The following is a 23,444-nucleotide window of genomic DNA, read 5'->3' as shown; positions in this document are numbered from 1 at the left end:
TGGCTGAGTAGTACTCCATTGTGCACATGCACCACGTCGTCTTTATCCTTCACCTCTCAGCGGACATGTAGGTTGTTTCCATGTCTTGACTATTGTGAATAGTGCTGCTGTGAACAGTAGGGATGCATGTATCTTTTTGAATTATAATTTTGTTTGGATGTATGGACAGGGGTGGGATTGTTGTATCATATGGTAATTCTGTTTCTACTTTTCTGAGGAACCTCCGTACAGTTTTCCACAGTGCTGCACCAATTTATAGTCCCACCAGCTGTGTGGAAATGTTCCCTTTTTTTTTACACCCTCACCAGCATTTGTTATTTATAGACTTTTTAATGATGGCAGTTCTGACAGGTGTGAAGTATAGTTTTGATTTGTATTCCTCTGATAATTAGCAGTGTTGGCAGTTTTATTTATACTGTTTATATTTTGTTGATAGGTTTTGATTTAAAATTCCACTTTAAAATTGATAAGAAAGATAGTAAGAAGTTTTTACATTTTCAGTTTTATAATACTTTCCTGTTTCACTGCATCTACTGATCATTCTTTTTCATAGAATAGTAAATTTTTATATAGTTTATGAAAACTGGTGAATTTAATAATGTTGATTGAGAAATTTCTTTTAAATTGTTCTTAAAACTTTGCAATGATCTTGAAATTTTAAACATCCTAGTGTTTCCATTTATTTCTTGGTAATGTGCAAGCGTGTTTAAAGGACTTAGTTCCTATTTAATCCTTCCTTAGAAACACTTTGTTTTTGTTCTCACATGGGAAAAAATCCAGCATCTTCATTTGCTTTATCTTTGTCCAAAAGACTGTTTTCCTGATACTGTATCAAGTTCTAAAAGTTAACTTCTATTCAGTCTACTGGAAGATGGTAGTATGGTCCACCAGAGGAGAAATACTTTGAAATGCCTTAAGTTTAAGTTTATTACTTTTAATTTAGCTAATATCTATTAAACTTTTCACTTATTAGTGTGTACTTTAGAGAAAGGATGTGGATTTAGAAGTAAATGGATTTTGATTTGATTTCCAGACTTTCTATTCATATAGAATTTTATATTGGGGAAAGCAGTTAAACTCCCTGACTGCATTTTCTTTTCTGTAAATGAATGTGTACTACCAATGTCATTGGGATGTTTCTAGGATTCTGTAAAGTAAGAATGAGAAAGCACCTAGTGTACAGCCTGAAATGCTGAAGATGGTCATTTCTGCTACTTTTCTTTTCTTCTATATAATTGTTAAATTTATTTAACAAGCATTAGATGTGGTTCCTGTTTTGAGGTGCTATATGTTCCTTGGGGAGATACACATATAACTGTGTAGAGATGCTATGTAAGTATTAAGGGATTCAGAAGGGCACCGCAGAAGCAAGGTCAGTTCTGCTTGGTAGTTTCAGAGATAACTCTTGACCTAATTCTTACAAATGAAGTTTGTATTTGTAGCCCTGATGGAGGAAGAAAGGAGAAATGGGGTTGGAGATGCTGAAGACATTCCAGAATGCAAGAATGTGCTCACTTGAACATGTATTTATTTTAATAGCAAGTCTTACATAGGAATCTTGAAATCTTTTAATTGGTGCTAGATATACTGTATAAGTTATCCTGAATGTATGACATGTTAATAGTATTTAGCATTATTTACTACTGATTCACAGAGTGGGAACTTAAGATAACAGATTCTTTCATTGTCTATATTGGACACTTGGGATATCCAAAGTTTCTTCTCACTTTATTGCTTAGAGTGTGCTTTGCTGTTGTTATCATTATTAATTTATTTTTTGGCTGTGCCATGTAGCATGTGGGATCTTAGTTCCCTGACCAGGGATCAAACCCATGGCCCCTGCAGTGGAAGTGTGGAGTCTTAACCATTGAACTGACAGGGAAATTCCCTGTGCTTTGTTATTGTTAGAGGTAGTATATTTGAAAATGAATTTTTCTGGTAAGTTTATTGATTTCCTTGGATTCACATTTCATTGCTATATGCAGCACCTTTTGTGGGGAAGTTCTTCCAGTGTTTTGAAGAGAGCAAGAGCATGAATTCTGTGTTGTGTAATTTTTAAAATAGTGGGGGGGATTTGTTTGGTTGGAGTTTTGTATGGTATATTCTTATAGCTAATTTACTTTATACATAATACTGAATAGTTTGTACTTAAACCCTTACGCTTATCTTGAAGTGAAAGAAAGTGTTAGTCACTCGGTGTGTCTGACTCTTTGTGACCCCACGGACCTGTAACCCACCAGGCTCCTCTGTCCACGGGATTCTCCTGGCAAGGATACTGGAGTGGGTTGCCATTTCCTTCTCCCAGGGATCTCCCCAACTCAGGAATCAAACCCAGGTCTCCCACATTCCAGGCAGATTCTTTACAATCTGAGAGGGAAGTCTAAAATAATGTTTTTAAAACTGTAGTTGCAGAGAATTAATAGATCCCAAAATTAGTTGCTAAAGAGCATTGTTTTTTAATGAAGATGAGTAGAAAGGAAAAATATCAAGCTTATCACGATATATATTATTTTATGAAACTTTCCAGTTTTATGTACATGCTTATTTAATACACAACCACAAAACATCAGAAATGTGTGTTACTGAGTCATTTTCTAAAATTTATTTCTTACTGAGGATTGTAATCATAAAAGTTTGGAAGCCACTAATTTAAAATATTTCAACAGTGTTAAGTATGAACATTTCAAAGAATTATGCTTTCACTTGTAATTTGGTAAAAATGAATGTTATTTTATTCTCTTAATAGAAATCAGCCAAAATTACACCGTGTGCGCTTTGCAAATCATTGAGATCCTCCGCAGAAATGATTGAAAATACCAATAGCTTGGGAAAGACAGAGCTTTTCTGTTCTGTTAATTGCTTATCTGCTTACAGAGTTAAAATGGTTACTTCTGCAGGTAATATTGGTTTCATAAACTTTATAAATATAATATTTGAAAAAATTATGATTATTGCTTTGTTTTTGTAGTACAGATTTTTGTCCATATTTAATTGATTTTAATGCAAATTAAAATAGATCAGTGTTGTAAAATATCACCTATTATATTGATTGCATGTTTTATGTTTATTTACTTGCTTGCCTATTTTGTACATCTTCCTTACCAAAAGAATTTAGGGCTTTTTAAATGTACTTTATTCACACCTGATTTATTTCAAGATTTGTTATTTTTTAGTTTTAGGGTGTAGACCGTGACAACTTTAAATTATCCGAAATATTTTTAACATTGTTAGTTTTTGTCTACATGTGAGGTAACTAAGTTTAATTTTAGTTCCTGCAACATGACTTGGCCCTTGAATTTTCATGTATTGTACTTTCTCATACATTTGTATGTATTACTCATTAGCTTTTATTTTGATTTGCTAAGGTGTACAAGTTCAGTGTAACAGTTGTAAAACCTCAGCAATCCCTCAGTATCACCTAGCCATGTCAGATGGAAGTATACGCAACTTCTGCAGCTACAGTTGTGTGGTAGCTTTCCAGGTATGGCTTCAGGACTCTTCCTTTTCTCCAGCCAGTTAGTAGCCTACAGTAGGGAAGTAAACTTATTAGGTGTTTGCTAACTGCCTGGATTGCCTACATTTCTGTCTCAGTTTTAGTAAATAAACTAGGGTTCTTTGGTCCATCCTCTATTTGGATGCATGTTATTTAATTGCTTCCTGTGAAATTAAATGATACTATTATTACCTAGATTATCTATTGGGAGGATATTATCTTTAAAGATTATCATTAGTTAAATTATTTTATTTTTTGGATGTAAATAACACTCTCCCCATTCAATTATAAGCTACCAAAAGGCAGGGATTTTTGCCTGTTCACAAATGTATGTTAAGTGCCTAGAACCATGCTTGATATAGGTAGGTACTCAGTGCCCTCTTATTTGAAAAAGTGAGTAGATTGATCTTTTTATTTGTTTCTTCTTTCAGAATTTGTTCAACAAACCAGCAGGAATGAATTCTTCAGTAGTGCCCTTGTCTCAGGGCCAAGTAATTGTAAGCATCCCTACAGGTTCAACAGTGTCAGCAGGAGGGGGTAACACCTCTGCTGTTTCTCCCACTTCCATCAGCAGCTCTGCTGCAGCTGGTCTCCAGCGTCTTGCTGCCCAATCCCAGCATGTGGGGTTTGCACGAAGTGTTGTAAAACTCAAGTGTCAGCACTGTAACCGTCTTTTTGCCACAAAACCAGAACTTCTCGACTATAAGGTAAAGTATAGGAGTGTGATAGAGAGTTTGGGTACAAAATGATCAATTTGTAAACTTACTTCTGGCTTTTCACCTTTCAAAATTACACTATTTCTTTGAAAGAGAGATAAAGATTTCCCCAAGATAAAAGCCAAATGTTTAATTAGTACTTAATCTTATTTCTTTGCAGGGTAAAATGTTTCAGTTCTGTGGCAAAAATTGTTCTGATGAATATAAGAAAATAAATAATGTAATGGCAATGTGTGAATATTGTAAAATTGAGAAAATTATAAAGGAGACTGTACGATTCTCAGGTGCTGACAAGTCATTCTGTAGTGAAGGTAAAGATAGAAGATTATCTTCCCTACTGAGCATGTTGGTTGTTTCAAAAGTAGTTGATAATTTAAGCTGTCACTGTGTAAGTTTTATCTGTTTCATCCTTTGTATATAACACCAAAACCTTTTGTTTTGTTTATACTTGTTCACTCTTTTCTGGTATAATCCTTCATATTATAAAGATGTTAAAATGAAGGAAAAGATCCTCACAGTGTATAGCAAAAGATCATGGTGATGGGAAAAATGTTTAATGTTATTAGATTGATGAGTATCTTTTAGTTCTTATATTTATTTCTAAAAGGAACTGCTTAAATTTTCGTAGCATCCTAAGATTATACTTTTTTTTTTTTAAACATCCATTATATTTCTGAATATGCAAATCAGCATGTCTTCCTTATTTAGATGACTGTAAGTTTAGAATGTTTTGTTTTACTCTAAAACCATGCAGAATTAACCTCCTAGTCTAGTGGCTTTCAAACCTCTTGACCACATGCAGAAAACATACATTTTACATTGTGACCCAGTGTATGATCACATACCCAAAGAAAACAAGTTTTATGAAACAAAACTGACTTTTATTATATATGATGGACTGTAATATTTGCTCTGCTGTCTTATTTTGTTTAAAAAAAGAAAATGGTAGTATCAATCCTCTAAATTGATTTCTTGATCTACTAATTGGTGAGAACCCAACTGTGCAAACTTTATCATAGGGCATTTAAATTAAAGATGTAAATACTTACTATTCTCTCTAATGTTAATTTTACCTTCTCTGATTTTTTTAGGTTGCAAATTGCTTTATAAACATGACTTGGCAAAACGCTGGGGAAATCACTGTAAAATGTGCAGTTATTGTTTACAGACATCTCCCAAATTGGTACAGAATAATTTAGGGGGGAAAGTAGAAGAGTTTTGTTGTGAAGAATGCATGTCCAAATATACAGTTTTGCTCTGTCAGGTAAATATGATTCACATTCCTGGGTTTTTCAAGTTAGGGCACATTTTTCCCTTCTTTTTTTCTTTCAAATAGTACAAAGGGCAACTAATGATTTTCAGTGTTAAGTATTAATGTAGGATTTAAAAAGACTTTAATGTTACTGAAGTTACGTTGCTTTTGTTTTTTAATTTCCTTGTAGAAGACATATGTCTTAAAACATTAAAATATTTAAAATTATAATTATTCACTTATTCTTTAAAATAGTCTTCTGACATGTTTAAGGAAGATCAGTCTATTTCCATTTCACTTTTTAAAAATTGCTATTTTTGGCATCTCTATAATGTGACTTTTTTTAATATTGTATAAGATTGTTGACATAATTTCCAATTTCAGAATCATTAACCTTCATTTTTTCTTAAAAAAAGCCGAATTACAGTATTTTAGTATGGTCAAGTATTAGGTGTGCAGTATAGTGATTAACAATTTGGAAAGGTTATACTTCACTTATAATTATAAAATATTGACTATATTCCCTGTGGTGTACAGTATCTTTATAGCTTATTTTCTGCATAGTAGTTTGTACCTCTTAGTCCCCTACGGTATATTGCCCCTCCCTCTAGGATAGTTAACCTTCCTTTTAGTGATCTAAATTCTAAGCAGATTTCCTCACTCATTACCTGGGACCTTTTATTTCATCAGTCCATAGATAATTTATTTCTTACTTCTTTACTGTCTTCTGTTTCTTTTTTCAGATGGCAAAATGTGATGGTTGTAAGCGACAGGGTAAGCTCAGTGAGTCCTTGAAATGGCGGGGAGAAGTGAAACATTTCTGTAACCTGCTTTGTATTTTGATGTTCTGTAATCAGCAAAGTATGTGTGACCCACCTTCACAAAACAATGCAGGTAAAATTAAACTTTAGTCTTAGGTCAGTGCCAGGGACTAACTACTGTTCCACAGATTGAGAACTTTAAACAGTTGTAAATAATTTCATAAATTGTAGATTTCATTCTGTTCAAATCACATTAACATGTAGATCCCTTTTGTTTAACACCTTAGGTTAATGCCCCAAATTCTTTCAGTTTTCTCTGAGTATATTTAGTCAAATAAACTCTGTAAGAACTTTATGGCAAAGAATGGCAGTTAACGTTTTATAGTTGAAGATACACATCTTGACTTCTTTAGAAAAGCACTTAAGATTATAACAAAGAACATAGAATCTAAACCACATAGCCTTTTTTATATACCACATGCATAGTTATGCAAGCGAAAGTACATGGAATACTTTTAAGGTTCAGTAATTTAAAAATAGAAAAAAATACAGTTAATCTTGAAGTGACTCTTAAATCTATTTTACTGTAACATAAAAGCATTGTTTAACCATCTTAAGATGTTGGTTTCTATGTATGTTCATATAAATTACATGAGGTTTTCTTATTTTTGTTTATTTTAATCAGCAAGTATTTCCATGGTGCCAGCTGCTTCAGCAGGGCCGCCATCTCTAAGAAAAGATTCAACTCCAGTTATAGCTAATGTGGTATCATTAGCAAGTGCTCCTGCTGCTCAGCCCACAGTGAATTCTAACAGTGTCTTACAAGGTATGGCTTGATTTGACAGCAGTTATTTAGCCTTTTTGAGGTTGACGACAGTGGTCCTCTACCTTTTTTCTGTCTGTAATCATTTTCATGTGTTTGTCACATTCATATTAGGAACGGTGGTTCCTTATGTGCTGCTTTGGCATTAAACAGTGTTTTTGTAGTTTCCAAATCTTTTTTTCTTGTATAATACTTTAGATGCTACTCTTCCCCTGAATAAAATAAAAGATAATACATATTTTTATTATAAAACTTTGTGTTTATTTTCTGAAAATCAGCTATTAATGCTAGTGTTTAAATAATAAGATCCTAAATTTTATATTTTTATTTATATCAGGTGCAGTTCCAACAGTAACAGCAAAAATCATTGGGGATGTAAGTTTTATTATTTTTATTGTTATTGCTACTGTCTTTTCCATCTTATGCAGAATGAATATGTCTAAGCTGATTTGCCCTTATTTATTTTTTATTTATTATATAAAATAAATTTCATGAGTTCATTTAATCTTGTTCAGGAACAGGATTTCCTGGTTATTTAACTAGGTCTTTTATGTACTTCAGTTTTTTTGAATGCTTTATATAGTTACTGAAAATTTTTGTTTTAATTGTATAGAATTAAATCTTATAGCATTCAGGCATACAAGGATTTGGAGCATTTTGTAATGTAGTCAGATTGTAGATGAAGTATTTGTAGAAAGTAGTTTGTTTCCCATTCAGTGAAGATTATGCTATAAATAAGCATTCTTTTTTTTTTTTTTTTTTTTTAAGCTGACTATTTTTGTCTCTTAAGGACAAAATCAATAATGAGAAAAACTTAGGACTAGAACAGTGGCATTTCTAAAGTCTTTGCTAGTCTCTGGGACAATTATCATATCATCTTTTCTCAAGTTACTTACAGGATCATGAGTGATATTATTATTTCTAGTTATCTTGAAACTGGTTCTTCTAAGATTTAACTCAGTCAAGAAAAAACAGTTCTTATTTTAAGCTCAACCATCATTGTTACTGACCAACAATATTTCATAAATACAAATGTTATTTTTCTTGGTTAATAGAACTGGTAATTAGATACATTCAGAGTCAATATGTAGTTATCAAGGTATTCCTTTATTGCTGTTGATATTTCAGGAATTTTGTATTTCTTACATATTTAATTGAATATTTATATTCTTTGTCTTCCATGTGATTCCAGTATAGCATTTCTTGTGAAATTACAGTACTTTGAAATGTAACATTATGTAGTGAAGTGTTAGTCGCTCAGTCGTGTCTGACTCTGTGTGACCCCGTGGGCTGGGGCTCACCAGGCTCTTCTGTCCATAGTATTCTCCAGGCAAGAATACTGGAGTGGGTGGCCATTTCCTTCTCCAGTGATATTATACAATATTTCCCATAATTAGTAAGCTTTTCGTTTCTGATGTATTTTTTTACTAGGCAAGTACACAAACAGATGTCCTGAAACTGCCACCTTCCCAGCCTCCAAGACTTCTGAAGAATAAAGCTTTATTGTGCAAACCCATCACACAGACCAAGGCCACCTCTTGCAAACCACATACACAAAACAAAGAATGCCAGACAGGTATGTTCCTTGTGTTTTCTTGGTTTAATTTTTCCTAAAGAAAAGGAATGTGGTTTGTGCTTACATTAATTAAGTGTCTTTTATTTCATAGGTGATGTATTTCATTGCTTATATACATTGCACAATTGAGTCCTTACAGTATCCCTGTGGGTTAGGTGTTTTCATTACCTTAGTTATGGCAGAGGAAAGGTAGTTGATAATACCATACCATGAATGCTTCATTTGATTTCCTTATTCATGACAGTTATTTATTATGGGAAATATATCCAAATTCCATAGCTTTTGGAATTATATATACAGGGTCTTAGTTAAGAGGAACTATTATTTTCCAGAGCACCCTTCATTTCAGTTCAGTTCAGTAGCTCAGTCGTGTCTGACCCTTTGCGACCGCATGAATCGCAGCACGCCAGGCCTCCCTGTCCATCACCAACTCCTGGAGTTCACTCAGACTCACACGTCCTCAAGTCAGTGATGCCATCCATCCATCTCATCCTCTCTCATCCCCTTCTCCTCCTGCCCCCAAATCCCTCCCAGCATCAGAGTCTTTTCCAATGAGTCAACTCTTTGCATGAGGTGGCCAAAGTACTGGAGTTTCAGCTTTAGCATCATTCCTTCCAAAGAAATCCCAGGGCTGATCTCCTTTAGGATGGACTGGTTGGATCTCCTTGCAGTCCAAGGGACGCTCAAGAGTCTTCTCCAACACCACAGTTCAAAAGCATCAATTCTTCGGTGCTCAGCTTTCTTCACAGTCCAACTCTCACATCCATACATGACCACTGGAAAAACCATAGCCTTTGACTAGACGGACCTTTGTTGGCAAAGTAATGTCTCTGCTTTTGAATATGCTATCTGGGTTGGTCATAACTTTTCCAAGGAGTAAGCGTCTTTTAATTTTATGGCTGCAGTCACCATCTGCAGTGATTTTGGAGCCCAAAAAGATAAAGTCTGACACTGTTTCCACTGTTTCCCCATCTATTTCCCATGAAGTGATGGGACCAGATGCCATGATCTTTGTTTTCTGAATGTTGAGCTTGAAGCCAACTTTTTCACTCTCCACTTTCACTTTCATCAAGAGGCTTTTTAGTTCCTCTTCACTTTCTGCCATAAGGGTGGTATCATTTGCATATCTGAGGTTATTGATATTTCTCCCAGCAATCTTGATTCCAGCTTGTGCTTCTTCCAGCCCAGCGTTTCTCATGATGTACTCCACATATAAGTTAAATAAGGAGGGTGACAGTATACAGCCTTGATGTACTCCTTTTCCTACTTGGAACCAGTCTGTTGTTCCACGTCCAGATCTAACTGTTGCTTCCTGACCTACATATAGGTTTCTCAAGAGGCAGGTCAGGTGGTCTGGTATTCCCATCTCTTTCAGAATTTTCCACAGTTTATTGTGATCCACACAGTCAAAGGTTTTGGCATAGTCAATAAAGCAGAAATAGATGTTTTTCTGGAACTCTCTTGCCTTTTCGACGATCTAGAGGATGTTGGCAATTTGATCTCTGGTTCCTCTGCCTTTTCTAAAACCAGCTTGAACATTTGGAAGTTCATGATTTGCATATAACCGAAGCGTGGCTTGGAGAATTTTGAGCATTACTTTACTAGCGTGTGAGATGAGTGCAATTGTGCGGTAGTTTGAGCGTTCTTTGGCATTGCCTTTCTTAGGGATTGGAATGAAAACTGACCTTTTCCAGTCCTGTGGCCACTGCTGAGTTTTCCACATTTGCTGGCAAATTGAGTGCAGCACTTGCACAGCATCATCTTTCAGGATTTGAAATAGCTCAACTGGAATTCCATCACCTCCACTAGCTTTGTTCGTAGTGATGCTTTCTAAGGCCACTTGACTTCACATTCCAGGATGTCTGGCTCTAGGTGAGTGATCACACCGTCGTGATTATCTGGGTCGTGAAGGTCTTTTTTATACAGTTCTTCTGTGTATTCTTGCCACCTCTTCTTAATATCTTCTGCTTCTGTTAGGTCCATACCATTTCTGTCCTTTATCAAGCCCATCTTTGCATGAAATGTTCCCTTGGTATCTCTAATTTTCATGAAGAGATCTCTAGTCTTCCCCATTCTGTTGTTTTCCTCTATTTCTTTGTATTGATCCCTGTTGTTATCTCTTCTTGCTATTCTTTGGAACTCTACATTCAAATGCTTATACCTTTCCTTTTCTTCTTTGCTTTCCGCTTCTCTTCTTTTCACAGTATTTGTAAGGCCTCCGCAGACAGCCATTTTGCTTTTTTGCATTTCTTTTCCATGGGGATGATGTTGATCCCTGTCTCCTGTACAATGTCACGAACCTCTGTCCATAGTTCATCAGGCACTCGATCAGATCTAGTCCCTTAAATCTATTTCTCACTTCCACTGTATAATCATAAGGGATTTGATTTAGGTCATACCTGAATGGTCTAGTGGTTTTCCCTACTTTTTCAGTTTAAGTCTGAATTTGGCAATAAGGAGTTCATGATCTGAGCCACAGTCAGCTCCTGGTCTTGTTTTTGTTGACTGTATAGAGCTTCTCCATCTTTGGCTGCAAAGAATATAATCAATCTGATTTCGGTGTTGACCATCTAGTGATGTCCATGTGTAGAGTCTTCTCTTGTGTTGTTGGAAAAGGGTGTTTACTATGACCAGTGCATTTTCTTGGCAAAACTCTATTAGTCTTTGCTCTGCTTCATTCCATATTCCAAGGCCAAATTTGCCTGTTATTCCAGGTATTTCTTGACTTCCTACTTTTGCATTCCAGTCCCCTATAATGAAAAGGACATCTTTTTTTCATCTTGATGAAAAAGAGCACCCTTAGGTTTGGACTTTTCCACACTCTGTTTCAAATAAAGTCAGTTCTTTTGGATAGAGCTTTAGGGCTTTCTTTTCTTATAAACTGCCTCTTCCTTCTTTGACCTACTGCTTTTCTGGATTGTGGGCACAGTGTGAGCTTCTGACCTTCTTAGCTTGCCTCTGCTAGCATGGAATCTCTGCCCTACAAGTGAACTGGGATGAAGGTTGTTCAGACCCTGGCTTTGATAGCCTTGCTGTTCCTGTAGTTGTTGATGTTCAGTCATGTCTGACCCTTTGCAGCCCCATGGACTGCAGCACACCAGGCTTCCCTGTCCTTCACCATCTCTGGAGTTTGCTCAAACTCATGTCCATTGAGTCAGTGATGATATCCAACCATCTTGCCCTGGGTTGTCCCCTTCTCCTCCTGCCTTCAATCTTTCCTAGCATCAGGGTCTTTTCCAATGAGTCAGTTCTTCACATCAGGTGGCCAAAGTATTGGAGCTTCAGCATCAGTCCTTCCAGTGAATATTCAGGATTGATTTCCTTTAGGATTGACTGGGTGGATCTCCTTGCAATCTGAGGGACTCAAGAGTTTTCTCCAACACCACAGTTCAAAAGCATCAATTCTTCAGCACTAAGCCTTCTTTTTGGTCCACCTCTCACATCCGTACGTGACTACTGGAAAAACCATAGCTTTGACTCTATGGACCGTTGTTGGCAAAGTAATGTCTCTGCATTTGAATATGCTGTCTAGGTTTGTCATAGCTTTTCTCCTAAGGAGCAGGCATCTTTTAATTTTATGGCTGCAGTCATCGTCCATAGTGATTGTGGAGCACAAGAAAATAAAATCTGTCACTGTTTCCATTGTTTCTGCATCTGTTTGCCATGAAGTGATGGGACCGGATGCCAGGATCTTAGTTTTTTGAATGTTGAGTTTTAATTCCTGTAGTAGGTTTTCTCTTAATGAGTAGTAGTGATACTCACTAGGAAATTAACCTTTCTGTCCTGGAGTTTGAGGGAATAAGAGATAATGGTGGCCTGCCCCTCCTGGTGAGATACAGTAACCTTGAATTGGGAGCTGAAGGAAGAGGAGCCCATTCTTGTTGGTGACATCCATTCCAGAGTACAGTTTCTGTCATATTGAGCTGGGTGAGGCAGGGATGTGGAGCAGGTGGTAGATCACATGTCATAGACTCCTACTGTTCTTACTGTATTTAGTAGATTTTCTTAAACATTTCTCCATTTGATGTGTACCCTTTGGACAACTTCAAACGAATTTAAATGGTTATTTTTTAGATTTTCACCAGCTTTGCTTGTTTCCCTAAGGAATGGATCTCTGGAGCTCCTCATGCTGCCATCTGAAAATCCCAGAATTTTTACAATAGGAAGGAATCTTAGATTCTGAGACCTGGAAGGTTATCCTCTAGGCAGTACTTCTCAAACATGAACATGCATATGAATTACTTGGGAATGTTGCTATGTAGATTATGATTTAGTGGAGCTGAGGTTCTGCATCTTTTAAGTTCCTGAGTAATATCAGTGCTGCTGGTTCATGAACCATGTTGTATAGCAAGGCTATAGATAAGATAGTCCTGTATTTTTATTGTGTCAATAGTGGCTTTTTAAAAAATTATTTTTAATATTTTTTTGCAGTAGGTCCTTGTTGGATATTTATTTTAAATATAGCAGTTTGTACATGTCAGTCCCAAAATAGTGACCTAGTTTACCATCATGTAGCTTGGTTACTGCATGATAAATAGAAGGGGAAAAGATGGAAGTAGTGACAGATCTTCCTTTTTTGGGGCTCCAAAATCACTGCGTATGGTGACTGCAGCCATGAAATCAGAAGATGATTGCTTCTTGGCAGGAAAGAGATGACAAACCTAGACAGTGTGGTGAAAAGCAGAGACATTACTTTGCCAACAAAGGTCCGTATAATCAAGGCTCTGGTCTTCCCCGTGGTCACGTATGGTTGTGAGAGCTGGACCATAAAGAAGGCAAAACACCAAAGAGTTGTTGCCTTCGAACTGTGGTGCAGGAGAAGACTCCTGAAAGTCCCTTGGAGGGCAAGGAGATCAAACCAGTCGATCTTAAGGGAGATCAACCCTGAATATTCACTGGAAGGAATGATGCTAAAGCTGAAGCTTCAGTATTTTGGTCATCTGACGCGAACAGACGACTCATTGGAAAAGTCCCCAGTGCTGGGATAGATTGAGGGCAGAAGGAGAAGAGGGCATCAAAGGATGAGATGGAAGGAGAGGAGGGCGTCAGAGGATGAGTTGGCTGGACAGCATCCCTGATGCAGTTGGCATGAACTTGGGCAAACTCCAGGAGATGGTGAGGGACAAGGAGGCTTGGTGTGCTACAGTCCATGGGGTTTCAAAGAGTCGGACGCAACTAGGTGACTGAAAAACAACCGCGTGGTTATCAGACGTCTCTAATCATAACTTTTTTTTTATGTCCACTGTACCATGGTAAAATTGATCCCATATTATTCCCCACTTCTGACCCTAGACAAATTGTCGACTTTTCAGTTCTCCTTACTAGAAACACCTTTCTCTTACATTAATGATTTTACAGTTATCCAGCATATGTTTCTGGCCTACAGAAAAGACTTTAGATGGTTGTTAAATAATTGAATGACTCCTACCTCCATCCTTCCCATTTTTTCCTTACTCATGTATAAGTTAGTGTCCAAGTTCTATTTAATTTTTTAATATCTTAGACCTTCTGCTGTGAATACTTACTCTTTTTCTACAGCTATCATAACCACCCTAGTTCAGGCCCTCATTGTCTTAGCTCTATATATTGTACTTGCTTTGTATACTTTCTATTCTGTCCAATATTGTAGTTGCTTTGTATACTTTCTATTCCATCCAAAGATGGCAGCAAAATTAATCTTTTAAAATGCAATTTTTATACGATTACTTTGTGCTAAACAATTTGTAGTACTTCCTACTGTTTACTAGAAATGATTTTAAATGTGTATTATAGCCTTATAAAAAGAGCCCTTTTATATATTCAGTCTCCTGTTTAACATACACTACTATTCATGTTAAGTTTTCTATATCTTCCTTCTAAGATCACTGTTCATTTATTCATCAAGATTATAGCCACCATTCATCTTATTCTTGTGTCATTGATAATTATTGTTTTGCCCACTTTTTGTTAGTGCTTTATACTCAAGCCTTTCTTCACAATTTCTCCTTTCTATGAACTCCTAGTATCATGGGTCTGTGGGTACATGCTCAGTCACTTCAGTCATGTCTGACTCTTTGCACCCTATGCACTGTAGCCCACCAGGCTCCTCTATCCATGGGATTCTCCGGGCAAGAATACTGGAGTGGGTTGCCATGCCCTCCTCCTGGGGATCTTCCCTACCCAGAGATCAAACCTGTGTCTCCTGCATTGCAGGCAGATTCTTTACCCACTAAGTCACCTGGGAAGCACCCTAGTATCATAGATATTTCTTTTGAAGTACAAAAAGAATTTTTTTATTAAAATGTTGTTTCTAACCCTCTTTGTTTTTGTGTGGGTTTTTGCTTTTATTTTTGTTTTTATTAGAAGACGCTCCAGCTCAGCCCCAAATTATTGTGGTGCCAGTTCCAGTACCAGTGTTTGTACCTGTGCCTCTTCATCTTTATACTCAGTATGCACCCGTCCCATTTGGAATTCCAGTTCCAGTGAGTAATCACTGAGAGGTTAAGGCTAATCTAGTGCATGTTTTTCTCAATTAAGATTTGGCAGCTCCATAAAAACTTTTCACTTGTTGATAAAATATACCTGACTCATGTTGGATATCATCATATTACTTTAATTACTTGAACATGGAATATATAAAGGACAGCTCCTGATTGTATCCTGCCTTCTCAGAAAAGATTATGATGTAGTTTTTTAAAATATTTTAAACACAATAAGGCCACTAACATAGAAAAAGATTGGAAATGGTGTGTGTTAGAATCTTATATTCTAGCATGGCTGAAAAGAGGAGTACTGTGATTTCCAGGATTCTGACTTTTTATGAAAGAAAAATGTATTCATTTTTTATCAGAAAATACATATTTTCTTGGTACTGAATTCTTATGAGAAACACTTGTATGAAAATATTAAACAAGAAATATAATCAAAAATAAAAATGAATTGCTTAATTATTCTTTTAAAGGATTCAGAGATACTTTTTTTGAGTGTCTGAAAAGCACTTACTGAATTTTTATTTAAGAGACTGTAGTCTTATAAAAACAAACTAGCAAGGCTGTTTTAATTGTTGGCCATAGAATATCTTGGATTTGTTTATTATTTTTGTATTTAAATGATCTCACAAGTAATAGTTTTGATGATAGACTTATTTCCCGAGAAACTCTTCAGTCTGTCCTTGGTCTTTCAGATGCCTGTCCCTTTGCTTATTCCATCCTCAATGGGTAACGAAGATAAAGTCACCGAGAGTATTGAGGACATTAAGGAAAAGCTTCCCTCACATCCTTTTGAAGCAGATCTCCTTGAAATGGCAGAAATGATTGCAGAAGATGAGGAGAAGGAGAAGACTCTATCTCAGGGAGGTTGGTATAATTTTAAAGGAAATAAAAAAGAAAAGCACATCTGCAGATTTTCAGGTCAATGAAAGTGAAAGAGTAATTTTAAGTATTAGCCAGTCAGGAAGTCTCTAAAAGCTTTTGCTGTTGTTCAGCCACTAAGTCTAAAAGCTTTACTTGTGTTTAAATACCAGGTCTGTGGGCTTGTTAAGCTTGTTAACTCGGAAACTCTATGCAGTTTAGGAAAAAAACTAAGTTTTGATATAATTTCTGGTTCTTAATGTTTTCAGAAAAATAACATACAAATCCCTGTTTCATGATCATATTCTGGTTTTATACGTGTTGTCAAAGCCTGTGTGCTCAGTAGTTGTTCAGTTGTGTCTGACTCTTTGCAACCCCATGGACTATAGCCCACCAGGCTCCTCTGTCCATGGGATTTCCCAGGAAAGAATACTAGAGTGGGTTGCCATTTCCATTTCCTTCTCCATTTATTTGTATTTTGTTTATTATTTTTGTATTTAAATGATCTCACAAGTAGTAGTTTTGATGATAGACTTATTTCCCGAGAAATTGAACCCGGGTCTCTTGCATTGAAGGCAGTCTCCTGCATTGCAGGCAGATTCTTTAGTGACTGAGCCACTGGGGAAGCCCCTGGTCCCCAAATAAAAATTCCTGTTGTATAATAATCAGCTTGTTGGTAGAAGTTCAATAAAATTTTAGGATGGAAAAACATTTAGTTCAAAATAGCCTATAGATAAATCCCATTTTATGAGTGTATAATAATGATAATAACAGTAGTTAAGATTTATGTCCTTGCTGTATGCTAGGCATTGTCCTAAATGCACTTGTATACGTCACCTCATTTAATCTTTACAACTACTCCATGAGGGAAGTATTGTTTACTTTAGATTCTTCTTTTGGAAAATAGGCTAGCCATGGTTATACAATCAGGACATAATGAAACCAGAAGTTGAATCCAGGTCCGTCTCACTTCAAAGAAAAGATTTTGACTAGAACTCAGTAGTATGTATTCCAGAATGGTTTCCAGCCTTAATTACCACCTTCTTGATTTATGGATGAAAGAAGAGATATAATCATAAGAAAAGATAGAGGAAACAGTGTTTAAGGTAGTTGAAATGTACAGGTGAATTTTTTTAAAAGCAAAAAAAGCAGAGACATTACTTTGCCAACAAAGGTCCATCTAGTTAAGTCTATGGTTTTTCCAGTAGTCATGCAGGGATGTGAGAGTTGGACTGTAAAGAAAGCTGAGTGCCGAAGAATTGATGCTTTTGAACTGTGGTGTTGGAGAAGACTCTTGAGAGTCCCTTGGACTGCAAGGAGATCCAGCCAGTCCATCCTAAAGGAGATCAGTCCTGAGTATTCATTGGAAAGACTGATGTTGGAGGCTGAAACTCCAATACTTTGGCCAGCTGACTCATTTGAAAAGACCCTGATGCTGGGAAAGATTGAAGATGGGAGGAGAAGAGAACAGAGGATGAGATGGTTGCATGGCATCACTGACTCAATGGAAATGAGTTTGAGTAAACCCTGGGAGTTGGTGATGGACAGGGAGGCCTGGCGTGCGCTGGTCCACGGAGTCATGAAGAGTCAGACATGACTGAGCGAATGAACTGAACTTTCACATATCATTGATGACCCAACAAATTACTCTTTTCTGACAACTTTTTTCCCGTGATGGCTTTTAGAAAGCTAGCCACTGGGTTCTGATTTTGTATAATACGTTCTAGAGATTTTCTGAACAGTTTAGCATTTGAAAAAGCTACTGTCAACTTTCCAGTTGTGTTGCCACTGTAGTTTTAAATCATATATGCTTTGAGAGATGGATAAAAAGCTTTTTGTCATTATCCCAAAGTTTCTGGTCTCATTTTGCTCTTTGGTGTATAATCTGATAGTTGTGACCCATTTATATATGGATGTTAATGTCTTAGAATATTGCTCTTGTACTTGGTCTTCTAATATCTGATACTTATTTTGGAAGTTCAGGCCATTTCTAATGATAAACCTCATTTTAACTTGGCTTCTCTATTCACATTAATAGTCAGCATTTATCAAATATTTTCTCTGTACAAATATTGTGAGTTTGCCTTAACTTGCAATGGAGTCAAACAGAAAAACTTTAAGCTTCAAGCCAGTTTTAATCATCATAGTGTAAGTAAAATCAAATGGTCTAGAAATATAACAGTGGGAAAAATTAATTCCAGCTGAAAGGATCTGGCTCATTTATCTTTGATTTCAGGGAAGAGAGACAGTTTTCCTTGGTTTTTAAAACTGATTTTTTAATACTCTGAATCTTTAAACTTTTTAAATTTATTTTTTAATATATGTATTTTATTGACATTTAGTTGACTTACAGTGTTTCAGGTAGATAGCAAGGTGATTCAGTTATACATATACAGATATAATATTTTTGAAATTATTATCCATTATAGATTATTACAAGATGTTGATTATAGTTTCTTGTGTATAGTTTGCTGTTCTATACAGTAAAACTTTTCTTGTTGGATATGTTTTTTTAGTTAGAAATCTAGCATTCTATTCATTCTAAGTCAAACAAGTGGAATTAAAATGTCATAAATTTTTTAGTTAGGCGAAAATTCCTAAGTTTTCTGAAATATATATATTGTACATATTATTTATATATTTATATTTATTTATTTATATATATTTATATATTTATGGACTGAGGTTCGTGACATTGTACAGGAGACAGGGATCAAGACCATCCCCGTGGAAAAGAAATGCAAAAAAGCAAAATGGCTGTCTGGGGAGGCCTTACAAATAGCTGTGAAAAGAAGAGAAGCGAAAAGGAAAGATATAAGCATCTGAATGCAGAGTTCCAAAGAAAAGCAAGAAGAGATAAGAAAGCCTTCCCTCAGCCATCAATGCAAAGAAATAGAGGAAAACAACAGAATGGGAAAGACTAGAGATCTCTTCAAGAAAATTAGAGAGACCACGGGAACATTTCATGAAAAGATGGGCTTGATAAAGGACAGAAATGGTATGGACCTAACAGAAGCAGAAGACATTAAGAAGAGGTGGCAAGAAGATACAGAAGAACTGTACAAAAAAGATCTTCACGACCCAGATAATCACGATGGTGTGATCACTGACATAGAGCCAGACATCCTGGAACGTGAAGTCAAGTGGGCCTTAGAAAGCATCACTACGAACAAAGCTAGTGGAGGTGATGGAATTCCAGTTGAGCTATTTCAAATCCTGAAAGATGATGCTGTGCAAGTGCTGCACTCAATTTGCCAGCAAATGTGGAAAACTCAGCAGTGGCCACAGGACTGGAAAAGGTCAGTTTTCATTCCAATGCCAAAGAATGCCCAAACTACCGCACAATTCCACTCATCTCACATGCTAGTAAAGTAATGCTCAAAATTCTCCAAGCCAGGCTTCAGCAGTATGTGAACCGTGAACTTCCAAATGTTCAAGCTGGTTTTAGAAAAGGCAGAGGAACCAGAGATAAAATTGCCAACATCTTCTAGATTGTCGAAAAGGCAAGAGAGTTCCAGAAAAACATCTATTTCTGCTTTATTGACTATGCCAAAGCCTTTGACTCTGTGGATCACGATAAACTGTGGAAAATTCTGAAAGAGATGGGAATACCAGACCACCTGACCTGCCTCTTGAAAAATTTGTATGCAGGTCAGGAAGCAACAGTTAGAACTGGACATGGAACAACAGACTGGTTCCAAATAGGAAAAGGAGTACATCAAGGCTGTGTATTGTCACCCTGCTTATTTAACTTATATGTGGAGTACATCATGAGAAGCGCTGGGCTGGAAGAAGCACAAGCTAGAATCAAGATCGCCAGGAGAAATATCAATAACCTCAGATATGCAGATGACACCACCCTTATGGCAGAAAGTGAAGAGGAACTCAAAAGCCTCTTGATGAAAGTGAAAGTGGAGAGTGAAAAAATTGGCTTAAAGCTCAACATTCAGAAAACGAAGATCATGGCATCTGGTCCCATCACTTCATGGCAAATAGATGGGGAAACAGTGAAAACAGTGTCAGACTTTACTTTTTGGGGCTCCAAAATCACTGCAGATGGTGACTGCAGCCATGAAATTAAAAGACTCTTACTCCTTGGAAGGAAAGTTATGACCAACCTAGATAGCATATTCAAAAGCAGAGACATTACTTTGCCAACAAAGGTCCGGCTAGTCAAGGCTATGGTTTTTTCAGTGGTCATGTATGGATGTGAGAGTTGGACTGTGAAGAAAGCTGAGTGCCGAAGAATTGATGCTCTTGAACTGTGGTGTTGGAGAAGACTCTTGAGAGTCCCTTGGACTGCAAGGAGATCCAACCAATGCATTCTGAAGGAGATCAGCCTTGGGATTTCTTTGGAAGGAATGATGTTAAAGCTGATACTCCAGTACTTTGGCCACCTCATGCAAAGAGTTGACTCATTGGAAAAGACTCTGATGCTGGGAGGGATTGGGGGCAGGAGGAGAAGGGGATGATAGAGGATGAGATGCCTGGATGGCATCACTGACTCGATGGACATGAGTCTGAGTGAACTCCAGGAGTTGGTGATGGACAGGGAGGCCTGGCGTGCTGCGATTCATGGGGTCGCAAAGAGTCGGACACGACTGAGCAATTGAACTGAACTGAACTGATACAAAAGCTTTTCTACTACACTTGATAAAGACTTGAGAAAGAACACCCCCCCACCAAAAAAAAAAAACCCAGAAGAGGTGGAGAAATTGGAAAACATAAACTAAATGAAATGGGAGCACTGAATATGAAATAGAAAAAGTGAAACAAACTAGATAAAAGTTAAAGAGACATCGCTGTGCCAACAAAGGTCCATATAGAGCTATGGTTTTTCCATTAGCCATGTATAGATGTGAGAACTGGACAATAAAAAAGGTTTTTCCAGTAGTCATGTATAGATGTAAGAACTGGACAATAAAAAAGGCTGAGCACTGAAGAATTGAATTTGTACTGTGGTCCTGGTGAAGACTCTTGAGAGTCCATTGGACTGCATGCAGATCAAACCAATCAATCCTAAAATAAATCAACCCTGAATATTCATTGGAAGGACTTGATGCTGAAGTGCCAGTGCTATGGCCACCTGATGTGAAGAGCGGACTCATTGGAAAAGACCGTGATGCTGGGAAAGATTGAAGGCAGGGGAAGGGGGCCACAGAGGATGAGATGGTTGGATGGCATCACTGACTCAATGGACATGAGTTTGATCAAGCGCCAGGAGATGGTGAAGGACAGGGAAGCCTGGCGTGCTGTGGTTCATGGGGTCACAAAGAGTTGGGACACGACTGAGGAACTGAACATTAACAACAAAAATTACAGTCCAGTTGTTTTTAAACATGGCTGCTCATTAGAAATATATCTGTAGCTCTGAAGGGGAAAAAAGCAATACCTGTAATTTGTATTTTTCAAAAAATTCCAAGATAGTGGACTTCCTTGGTGGTCCAGTGCCCAAGACTCTGCTTCTGATGCAGAGGGCCTGGGTTCAATCCCTGGTCAGGGAATTAGACCCCACATGCCACAACTCAGAGTTCCCATGCCATAACTAAAGATCTTCCTTTGCTGCAAGAGAAGATTGAAGATCTACATGCTGCAATTAAAACCTGGTGCAGCCAAATAAATAAATATTTTAAAAATCCAAGATAATTCTGATAAGCATCTGGATTTTCAAAAGTGTTTACAGGTTTTTGTATTAAATGGTAGTTTTGGTGATACAGAGTTCTATCATTTTTCTGTTGACCAATCATGATACAATGGTATTAAGTGAGTAATAGTTACATAATCACAATAGTGAAAGATGTTTATCAGTTTTCACAATCAATATCCAGACAAGAAAATAAAACATAATTACAATTGCAAACCATAATGGGAACATGATTAACCTAACAGTATGAAATAATTACATAACAGTTTGGGGCGTCAAGCAGAGTGATGTAGTAAGTGGAAATGCAAACACGCACATATTGTCATCCATCCAGCCAGTCTGTTTTTTGGTTGGTGCATTTGATCCTGTTACCATTCTCTTAATTATTTGGGGTTTATTTTCTGTAGATCTTTGCCTTCTCTTGTGTTTCCTGTCTGGAGAAGTTCCTTTAGCATTTGTTGTAAAGCTGGTTTGATGGTGCTGAATTCTCTTTAACTTTTGCTTGTCTGGAAAGCTTTTGATTTCTCCATCAAATCTGAAAGGAAAGTCTTGCTGGATAGAGTTTCCTTGCTTATAGGTTCTTCCCTTTTATCGCTTTAGATATACCATGCCATTTCCTTCTGGCTTGTAGAGTTTTTGTTGAGAAATCAGCTGATAGCCTGATGGGAGTTCCCTTGTATGTTATTTGTTGTTTTTCCCTTGTTGTTTTTAATGTTTATCTTTGTCTTTAATTTTTGTCAGTTTTGAGTATTGTGTGTCTCTGTGTATTCCTCCTTGGGTTTATCCTGTCTGGAACTCTCTGTGCTTCTTGAATTTCTTTTCCCTATTAAGGAAGTTTTCATCTATTATTTCTTAATATTTTCTCAGATCCTGTCTCTGTCTCTTCTCCTTCTGATACCCCTCTAATGCAGATGTTGGTGTTTAGTGTTGTCACAGAGATCTCCTTGGCTGTCCTCATTTCTTTTCATTCTTTTTTCTATATTCTCTTCTACAGCAGTGATTTCCACCATTCTGTCCTCTAGGTCATTATCTGTTCTCTGCCTCAGTTATTCTGCTATTGATTCCTTCTAGTGTATTATTCATCTCTGTTTGTTCTTTAGTTCTTCTAGGTCTTTGGTAAACATTTCTTGCATCTTCTCCATTGTTTTCCAGATATCCTGGATTATCTTCACTGTCATTCTGAATTCTTTTTCTGGAAGGTTGCCTAGCTCAATTTCACTTAGTTGTTTTTCTCAGGTTTTATCTTGTCCCTTTATCTGGGACATAGATTTCTGCTTTTTCATCTTGTTTAACTTTCTATAATGTGGTTTTTGTTTTAGCTGCTGTAGGACTGTAGTTCTTGCTTCTTTTGTCTGCCCTCTGATGGAGGAGGCTAAGAGGCTTGTGTAAACTTCCTGATGTAAGGGATTGGTGGTGGGAAAAACCGGGTTTTGCTCTGGTGGGCAAGGCCTTGGTCAGTAAAGCTTTAATCAGATTATCTGCTGATGGGTGGGGTTGTGCTTCCTCTTTGGTAGTTGTTTGGCCAGAGGTGACCCAACCCTGGGGTCCACAGGCTCTATGGTAAGGTTAATGGTGACCTCTAAAGGGGCTTATGCCAAAGGGGACCTTCCTGGACTGCTGCAGCCAGTGCCCCTGTACCTTTGGTGAGGCCCTGCTGACCCATCCCTCCATAGGAGACCCTCCAACACTAGCAGGTAGTTTTTGGTTCAGTCTCCTGTGAGATCACTGCTCCTTCCCTCTAGGTCTTGGTATGTGCAAGACTTTGCTTGTGCCCTCCAAGACTGGAGGACTATTTCCCCCAGTCTTTCCCCCAGTGAAAGTCCTTTCATCAGATCTTGCTGGCCTTCAAGG

At 37.1% G+C, this 23,444-nt stretch overlaps 1 protein-coding gene across 7 annotated transcripts in view; it reads left to right on the top strand.

The window, feature by feature from the left end:
• ZMYM4 (zinc finger MYM-type containing 4) overlaps positions 1-23,444 on the top strand; it is a 160,691-nt gene that overhangs the window by 99,206 nt on the left and 38,041 nt on the right. For 6 of the 7 annotated variants that reach the window (XM_006051568.3, XM_025289117.2, XM_025289113.2 and 3 more), the window contains 11 exons: positions 2,747-2,897; positions 3,366-3,481; positions 3,925-4,200; positions 4,370-4,520; positions 5,301-5,473; positions 6,205-6,355; positions 6,908-7,048; positions 7,383-7,420; positions 8,477-8,621; positions 14,964-15,082; positions 15,784-15,955. In XM_006051568.3, coding sequence (XP_006051630.2) covers positions 2,747-2,897; positions 3,366-3,481; positions 3,925-4,200; positions 4,370-4,520; positions 5,301-5,473; positions 6,205-6,355; positions 6,908-7,048; positions 7,383-7,420; positions 8,477-8,621; positions 14,964-15,082; positions 15,784-15,955 — 1,633 coding nt within the window. The remainder of the gene's footprint in view (positions 1-2,746; positions 2,898-3,365; positions 3,482-3,924; positions 4,201-4,369; positions 4,521-5,300; positions 5,474-6,204; positions 6,356-6,907; positions 7,049-7,382; positions 7,421-8,476; positions 8,622-14,963; positions 15,083-15,783; positions 15,956-23,444) is intronic. The other variant, XM_025289112.2, reaches the window with a different exon arrangement.

Source organism: Bubalus bubalis, chromosome 6 (assembly GCF_019923935.1).
Source record: "Bubalus bubalis isolate 160015118507 breed Murrah chromosome 6, NDDB_SH_1, whole genome shotgun sequence".
NCBI lineage: Eukaryota > Metazoa > Chordata > Mammalia > Artiodactyla > Bovidae > Bubalus > Bubalus bubalis.
Note: the sequence above shows the minus strand (reverse complement) of the source record. Positions and strands in the feature narration are given on the sequence as shown.